This window comes from Malania oleifera, chromosome 7 (genome assembly GCF_029873635.1).
Source record: "Malania oleifera isolate guangnan ecotype guangnan chromosome 7, ASM2987363v1, whole genome shotgun sequence".
NCBI classification, from domain to species: domain Eukaryota; kingdom Viridiplantae; phylum Streptophyta; class Magnoliopsida; order Santalales; family Ximeniaceae; genus Malania; species Malania oleifera.
The window spans coordinates 104,743,834-104,753,178 of NC_080423.1; the positions used below are offsets into that span (position 1 = coordinate 104,743,834).

The window sequence follows — 9,345 nt, forward strand, 5'->3', positions numbered from 1 at the left end:
AGACAAACACTCAAAATTACAATCAAATTAAATGTTCAAAATTCATTGAAAAATTGGACCAATATTGCTTTTGGCTAACCCTTATTTTAATTTCTTACTGTTAACCAAATCCAACAATAAAGTTTTAGAAAGTTATAATTTTCATGGTATTTTTAAGATATATAATATGTATATTCAAAATATTTATAATATAACAATTTGGCTCAGTTCAATTACAAAATGTTGATCAATTATTACTCAAATTTAGAAAAGTGATCAGCTAAAAAGCTCTTCACACATTATTTTGAACTAGGAAGTTTTGAAATTTTCACATTGAGGCTATATATATATATATATATATATGTTTATCACCAAGGATTAAAACTTGAAATCATAAAACAGTTTCATTAAAAATATAGTATAGATTTTGCAAAGACTTCGCGCACACATTAGTAAATCACATAAATGGTTATTTTTCTTTTGATTCGCTATATGTCTACACATAATCTTATGACATGTATCACAACATGAAAATTGTTAAACTAAAACTAAATCATTTAACTCAAAATTTAAAAATTAGAACCCAAACTGAAATAAACAAAAATAGTTCACCGATTTTTTGACCATCCATCATATAAATAATGGCAGGGGTGACCAAACGGAATGAAGGGTCAGATTTGGACGGGACAAAAAAGGGTGGAAGTTAAACGGGTGGGTTTGAGTTGACCCGTTTATTAACGGGTGACTAATCTATAAACTCAAACCTACTTATTTAATGAAGCGGTAATAAACTAATACCTATTAAGCACCGATGTAAAAATATAATTTATTTATTTTAATCTTTCTTTAATATTTCATTAAAATTGGCTTAATTTTTCTTATAAAAAACAACAACATTTAAAAAAAAAAAAAAAAAACAGCCTAAAAGTGGATGGCCCAAAGGCCAAAAAGCCTGAAAGTAAAAAAAGAAAAAGAAAAGAAAATATAGACAAATCACCCAATGGGTAATCGATCCAAATCTGTCTAACTCATTTTTTAAACGGGTCAGGTTTGAGTTGACCCATTAATAAACCAATCTTCTCCTTCCAAATGAACCCGCTCTAAACAGGCGAGTGACGGATCACCCGTTCAAAATCCCGTTTGCCACCCTTAAATAACGGGATCCCAACCCCTTACTCTCCCAAAGAAATAAAAATAAGAATAAGAAAGTGTGTCGCTAAGATTAGTATTGAACAAATTAGAAGAAGAGGTGGAGCATGTGTTCATTATGGAGTTTGAAGTAGACTTGGGGGTGGTGGAGGTTTCAGCTTTTATTTTCTTATTATGGTGTTTTGAGCAAGCAAGGCAGCTATCCATTTCATGGGAATGTAAATAAATAAAAGGGGCAGTGCATGGGCTTCCCCTTCTCTCAAGGAAAGATGTCATCATCACTCTTTCTGGAGTTTGTAGAAACCAGAAAATTGGAGTTACAACTGCACAAGTGACTAGTCCCCCAACACATTACGCTTCAATGCTTTACCTACCTAAGTAACAATCCATCATCAAACACCACCCCCCCCCCCCCCCCCCCCAACTATTTCACAGCCAAGGCACAAACAATGTTCATTGCGGGTAGGTCAGGAATTCGAACAGTTGTTGAGTATAAAAATGAAAGAAATAGAGTGAAATAGAGAACCTATCATGTGATTTTCTTACGTTTTTGATTCATATTTTGTTTCAAGAAACATTCTTGCTTCATATTTTTATTTCATTCTATTCTTATTCTATTGTTTCGTAAGCCAAACATGGCTTACGAGATTACTTTCTACTAAATTAATACATGTTAAGGGAATACTAACATGACCTTTATTAATCTATATATATATATATATATATTCATCATCCACTTTTGAGAAATTTCACTAATCAAGTTATGATGTCAAAATCACTCCTATGAATATGCAGTAAAATGATGAAATGATGGGCATTTAGAAAGCTGCAACTGATCTTATATATGAAAATTTTCACAAATGGAAAAAGTGGCATTTATGACATCTTTATTAAGATTTTATTAATTTTTTATTTGGGTAGCTATACCCAAATAAAAATAATAATGATTAAATGATGGGTACTTCAAAAGCTTCAATTTTATGATTATGATTATTATTATTATTTTGTATTTGGGTAGTGTATCCCCACTTGGGGCAGAGTTCAATAAATAGAAGCATCCAACGCATTTCACTCAATTATTTCAAACCAGCATTTGGATTTAAATCCTTCTTCCCACATCTACAAGACATTGCAGTTTTAGGAACCCTTTTCCCACTTGCAAGGAAATTGTGGCTTATGGCCCCTGATGATGTTACCATGCCTCTCTCTCTCTCTCTCTCTCTCTCTCTCTCTCTCTCTCTCTCTCTCTCTCTCATGTTTGGCATGAAAAAGTGTTTAAAATTTATTCACATGTTTTCCTACTCACATGTTTTCTATGGTGAGAATATGAACTCCTAAAGGAATAACTACTTCCCCTAGCTTTTTTTCCTGTCAAAATTCTTTCGATTAATATGCTTTAACTCACCCTACACTGCTTGTTCTCCATGATCTCCAACACCTTTCTTTTGTTAAAGCCTAGCCCCCTTTCCTATGAACTGCAAACCCCATCATGGTATCTTTCTCCACTCCCATTTGTTGTTGATTCCCACAAGAAACATTTGCCTTCGTCATTTATTGTCACTTGTTCTGTTCTTCTGGTGTCATCACTATCTTCTATTCTGGTTCTTCTTTCATCCTTCCACACCTCTATATAAGAGAACTCTCAAGTCCCTAAACTACCATATTGTGGGGATTCCCAAAGCAATAGAAATGAAGATGCTTTTACTAGCTGCCCTCTCATTGGCTTGTGCTCTTGAGATTGCCCAGAGTTTCGATTTCCATGAAATCGAACTGGCAACCGATGAGGGCCTGTGGGATTTGTACGAGAGGTGGAGGAGCTACCACACGATTTCTCGCAGTCTTGACGAAAAGCACAAACGCTTCAATGTGTTCAAGGAGAATGCTAAGTATGTCCATAATTTCAATAAGATGGATAAGCCGTATAAATTGAAACTGAACAAGTTTGCAGACATGACTAACCATGAGTTCAGAAGCACTTATGCGGGCTCAAAGATAGACCACCACAGGATGTTCCTGGGGAGTTCACGTGCGAATGGGAGCTTCATGTATGAGAATGTAAATAATATCCCACCATCTGTTGATTGGAGGAAGAAAGGTGCTGTCACCAATGTCAAGGACCAAGGCCAATGTGGTAAAGATTACTCGCTCTTCCCATTACTGATCATGTTGCCAGTATTTCCCATAATATGAGCATTCCTTTCATTTCTCATACAACAACCCAAATGGTTTGCTATATAAATGTATCATTCCAAATCAATGAGACAGGTTGAAATGCAAGAATGGGGTATTGGCTGCGACTCTTCTTTGTCAAACACGGCATTTGTTTCATTCTCAAACAAGAATGGGGTATTGGCTGCGACTAAATCTATTTTCGGTAATTTGCAGGCAGCTGCTGGGCATTTTCAACAGTTGTAGCGGCTGAGGGCATTAATCAAATTAAAACACAAAAGCTAATTTCTTTGTCAGAGCAGGAGTTGGTTGATTGTGACACAGCAGAAAATGAAGGATGCAATGGAGGGATGATGGATTATGCATTCGAGTTTATCAAGCAGAAGGGGGGCATAACCTCAGAGGAGATTTACCCATACAAAGCCGAAGATGGGACCTGTGATACAGCGAAGGTAAATTATGAAGTACTTAATCTTGATTAGCTTTGACTTTATAATTGGTTTGTTAAGTAAAATTGCCCAGCGGTTATCCTCGTGAAATTATGGAAATGAAATAATGTAAGGTGTTTTTGCAGGAGAATTCTCCAGTAGTATCAATTGATGGGTATGAGAAGGTACCTGCCAACAATGAAAATGCACTGTTGAAGGCTGCTGCAAACCAGCCTATCTCTGTTGCCATAGATGCTGGGGGTTTTGATTTCCAGTTCTACTCAGAGGTGAGCACACGCTCAGTCTACCATGTAGTAAACCTTATGGTTCATCATTGTAGCTTGCAGTCACTAATAATAAGTCACAAGATCGGTAAAAAGAAAGTAGCAATTCTTTTGATACTCCTTTTCGTATAAAGGTAGATTCTTTTCAAATCAAAAGCAACCTGTATAAGAATAAAATATCAGAAATCATTCGTAAAATTTAATGAACTGTTCAACCTCCTGTAGTACACTGAGTGTCCGGGTGACTTGTGCACAGTTCTTTCTGTCTGGTTCGAAATATTCTTCAATAGAACTGAATTATCCCTTAATTTGATTGAATATGACGACAGGGTGTCTTTACTGGAGATTGCGGCACAGAGCTGGATCATGGAGTGGCAATCGTGGGCTACGGAGCAACCATTGATGGAACTAAATACTGGATTGTGAAGAACTCGTGGGGAGCTGAATGGGGAGAGAAGGGCTACATAAGGATGCAGCGTGGAATTACTGCTAAGAAGGGACTCTGTGGCATAGCAATGGAGGCCTCATATCCTATCAAGACCACCGCAACTAACTCTATAGGACCTTCATCCTCCCCCAAGGATGAACTCTAGACCATAGTCACCATTTATTAGAGCTTTGCTCTCAATTGCAACTATTATTCACCATGTACAAGTTGCATGTCTCATTTAAGTTAGTTCGTCACTTTGTCTCACAAAATTATACTGCAATCAGTAAATGTATCCACTATGATCTATTTGGTGTGTAAATACAAAATAAACTTTTACCCAATGTTTAACTTTACGCAGCTGAAAAATCATGGGTCTTGCGGAGTGAAAAAGTGAAATACCACCTGCTATTTGAAAGAATTAGCACACCAGCTGAAGTCGATTCATTCTTCAAATGAAATTGTTTCAAAAATCCACACACACAAAAATAGATCTGCAAGATATTATGGCTACTGGATCTTAATTCTTAAGCATAGATGGTGGCGATCACGAAAAGCTACAAAATGGTCAGAGCATGCGATGGATTCTCCTGCATCCGTGCCTTAATCAAATCAATCAGGCACCATAATATGCTATAATGGTACTTATCAATGCACCAAAAATTCAGACGAAACACAGAACCATAATCTTACTGAAATGATTCCAAGAAAACGTACAACACGTCACTGTTTGTTAATTATTAAATTGCAACTACCAGACAAGGAGCTCAACAAACATGGAACCCTAAATTGCATCAGCACACATATGTTGCTAACCATAGCACCGGATGGGGTCCCGGCAGTTCTTTTCAGCAGACTGTTTTATGCCTCCACCTCCGCCCTTTTCTAGATACTGCTGATGATACTCCTCTGCCCTGTAGAATTTCTTTGCTGGAAGAATTTCTGTCACAATCTTCTTATCTTCCAACTCAATCTGCTTTGCTACCAGGGATTCATGGGCCAAACGAGCCTGTTCCTCATTGTAGTAGTAGATTCCGGATCGGTATTGCGTACCAACATCACCCCTCTAGCACACAAACACATCATGAATTGCACGAAATGAATTGCCCAGTGTTTGATGACCAAGTGAGTGTACTAGTTCCCATACGTGCAAATGGTCTAAAATAGTATTACAAATACACAAATATGCATCAAGTTGAAAGAATTATGGCAAGGCACACTCGGAAATTTATCCACACCCAAATAACATTTTTACTAAATATGAATAAGACATCAATGTTTTAACAATTCCAAATAACCTAACTTGTCAGAACTCATCAAAGGCCAAAAACCACTTGCTTGGGGTAGCACAAACGGGTACACAAATCCTCACCATTAAGCTATATATATATATATATATATGAGAATTGTGGGAAGAACTTCTGCTAGCATTGAGAGATCTATAGTTCAAAGTGGAACATGTTTACAGGGATGCGAATAAAAGTACAGATTTCTTTACCAAATATGATGAATCTGGTATTTCTCGATCATATAATTGTCAGGATGATCTTTTTCAGCAAGTCAGGAGAATGATTCGATTAGATTTGTTGGAATCACGGTATTCCCCCCATCATAAGTGAGGGGTTTTCTAATAAACTTAGGAGGTGCCGCTCTCTTTTACCAAAAAAAAAAAAAAAACATCTTTAGTTTAAGGGTACAACAGCCTATGACAACATATTATTTCTTGTATTGTCTAATTGCCCACTTGCCATAAACCGAGTCCATTGACCCTTCTTTTCTTTGTAGAGCCTTCAACCTAAATCGTAAACCAACCATTCCTTCTCACAATGTCATAAGGTAGATATTTTGGGGAATCTCCCAACCATCAATTCACCTGTAAACCTCCTTTCTTTATCCCTAGTGTTGCGAATATGACATGTAGGACCACCCATCACATGACAAAATAAAAACAAAAATAGTACAAACCAAAAGAAAAACACACAAGAATTTTATGTGGTCAGAAGTGCACCTACACCGACAGCACCTTTTGGGAAAAAAAAAAAAAACCCAGTAAACGAACTTACAAACAGCCTCAGCTTTCAACCCTAAGTTACAAACATAAATAGCCTTCGTGTGAAAAATCCAAAATACCTTTTATAAATGCCTCACTCATACACTGATTATGCTCCACCACTGGATAAAAATATTAACCACAAATTAAATTTTACTATAAGCTTGGTACATATAATTGGGATCCGGAAGGGAGAAAAATCAAATTTATCAATCGTCGATCATTTCAGACTTTTCATTCAAATTCTCAGTCCATATATTCTTTATCTTATTTCAATCTGCAAACCACACATGACATTAAGATTTTCCGAAGGGCATTTAGACCACACAAGTTCCCTTTTCTAATGATACCCAACTAGTAATCACTTGAAAATTCTTTCTCATTGAGTCCTCCATAATGAAATAAAAAACACTAAAGGAGGGTTTGATAGCATGGATTTCAGATCTTGAATTTGAATTTGAATTTGGATAAATTTTAATACAGTTTTATACTACATCTCATCTAAATCCAAACAAATTCAAAGTCTCCACTATCTTAAATTTGAATTTGTGTGAATTTATATGAAGTGATATAAGAAAAAAATTATATCAAATTTTACTCAAATCCACCCATTCAAGATACAAAATCCATGCTCCCAAAGCCAACATAAATAAAAAATTGTCAATTCTATTTGATGCTAGCCAAACAAAGAAGTTAAAAAATCTGCCAATTCTATTTGAGTGCTATTATTTTAAAATTCCAAAAATGAATATCCTATCTAAAGTAGGGCTTAAGTGCCTAAAAATTCTTTCTTCTAGCGCTTACAAAACAAAAACAAAAACCCATGATATTGACATTCCAGTGAATATAACAATGCATGTATACCTGCCGATTGAGGCTTGTGGGATCATGGCGGTTCCAGAAAACAGAGAGGAGGGTTGTGTAAGGGCAAGCATTCGGGTCGAACTGGACCCGGACGACCTCAACGTGGTTGGTGGATCCGGAGCATACGAGCTGGTAGGTCGGATCCGGAGCGCGGCCCTGCGAGAACCCCACCTCGGTCTTGACCACTCCCGGCACCCGCTGGAACGCCAGTTCCACTCCCCAGAAGCATCCCGCCCCGAACTGGGCGAACTGGTGTCCCGGGTGGTCCGGAGCATCCGGATCCGGACCCAGCGCCGGGTTGGCTTCGCCGCCAATTTTGTTGCTCCCCTCTCGGACCTCGCCCATGGGTATTGCACTTCTCCGAATTATCTCATGGAAACATCGTACAATGATTTTATAGTGTGTGTGAGAGTGGATACGTAGCATGGAAGGCACGCACGTGTTATTCTACACGTGCCAACATGCACGAACCTTGCCTTAAAGCCGTCCATATACAATAAATTTTTTGGGTGATTCTAGTTAGTCACGTTATAGATTTTTTCGTATTTAATTTTAATTTATTTAAAGATATTTAAGAAAAGTTCAAGTGGAATTTAATTCCCCATTTGATGTGTCCTAAAAAGTATTAGACCGTCCCGCATTTTTTAAACAAAAGATGTTGGATGGTCCAGCGTCTTTTAATCTAGGAGAGGTCACCGCTGTTTAACGCATGACAACCAAAAATACTGGATAGTTTATCGTTTTTTGCTATGCTATTTGACGTCTTCCTCCTTCCTTTTTCTTTGTGAATCGCAGAGCAAGCCAAGGCCGATAAGGAAAGGACCGTCGCAGAGGCGGGATGATCTGAAGGGCTCAGACCTTGCAGGCGACCATTGCTTCAGATTGGAGAGCCGACTTTATGAGACAAAGTTGAATCCAAACTTTGGGGAAGGTATTATATAAAGGAGGGAGATGAGGTATGTTTCTTAAATTTAAAATATTATTATTTTTTTGTTAAGATTCAGAATTTGGAATACAACTTTGTGTTGAGATTGTAGGTGTGGAGTTGCCAACAGCCGCACCAGCCCAGTCGCTAACTTGGACATTGAAGACCGGCGGCCACCTACTCTGCAGACTATGCTGAAACTGCAGCCACCGTCTTTGAATTTTTCCCCTCCCTGTGTATATATATATGTGCGTGTGTGTGCAGCAGTGTGTCGTGAGTGGTGTGAGAGATGTGTATGTAGTGTGAGTGCTGTAAGCGTAGAGTCTTGTGTAGTGTAGAGAGTTGAGGAGTGAGAGAGAGAGAGAGAGAGAGAGAGTTGAGTAGAGCAGTGTGGCTACTCCTCTGTAATTCTTCTCCCAGTATAGTGTAGTGGTGTGTGCTCCCGTGGACGTAGGTCGATTCGATCGAACCACGTAAATCCGCTGTTCCAGTATGGATGTGTTTGATTTTTCTTCATGTGTGATTATTACTCCAGGTTTATCACAAACAATTGGTATCAGAGCCAAGTTGGAGTAGAATCGCCAGATCAGAGAAAAATTCCCGAATTTTGAGCCTCTGTCCAGTAGCTCAAAATTTAATTTTGAGGCTACCATCGAACTCCTTTCGTTCAAACGAAACTAACGGTGGCAACCGGAGCTCCACACGACCACAGACGAGACCTTACGCGCTGCCAACGATTAGGGGATGTTCCCACGCCCCTGCACGCGCCGACGGAGACACCGCAGGTCCTTGCACGGGCAGCCACGCGCAGGAGAACAGACGGAGGAAGAAGACGCTCCACGTCAGCCCACGCCACGTCAGCGCCACGTCAGCAGTGGGTCCCACAGTCACCCGCCAATAGGTGGGCCCCACAGTTCCACGTCAGCAGTGGGCCCCACATGCCACGTCACCAGACGGTGCAGTTAACGACGTCACTAACGCCGTCAAAGAATATTCCGTCTGTGAGAGGAATATTCCATTAAAGTTGACCATGTTTGACCAAGAGTTTGACCGGGCTTTTTGAAGCCATT

The 9,345-nt window shown here is 38.7% G+C and overlaps 2 protein-coding genes across 2 annotated transcripts; one reads left to right on the forward strand and one right to left on the reverse strand.

The window, feature by feature from the left end:
* Positions 1-2,209: 2,209 nt before the first annotated feature.
* On the forward strand, positions 2,210-4,780 carry LOC131160435 (vignain-like). The gene is made up of 4 exons (XM_058116115.1): positions 2,210-3,259; positions 3,514-3,749; positions 3,872-4,012; positions 4,339-4,780. The coding sequence occupies exons 1-4, from the start codon at positions 2,599-2,601 to the stop codon at positions 4,600-4,602; spliced, it is 1,302 nt and encodes a 433-aa protein (XP_057972098.1). The 5' UTR covers positions 2,210-2,598; the 3' UTR covers positions 4,603-4,780.
* A 319-nt stretch (positions 4,781-5,099) lies between these two features.
* LOC131160437 (peptide methionine sulfoxide reductase-like) lies at positions 5,100-7,813 on the reverse strand. Its single transcript, XM_058116116.1, has 2 exons — positions 7,351-7,813; positions 5,100-5,502 (listed from the first exon to the last, which is right to left on the reverse strand). The coding sequence occupies exons 1-2, from the start codon at positions 7,774-7,776 to the stop codon at positions 5,248-5,250; spliced, it is 681 nt and encodes a 226-aa protein (XP_057972099.1). The 5' UTR covers positions 7,777-7,813; the 3' UTR covers positions 5,100-5,247.
* Positions 7,814-9,345: the final 1,532 nt, after the last annotated feature.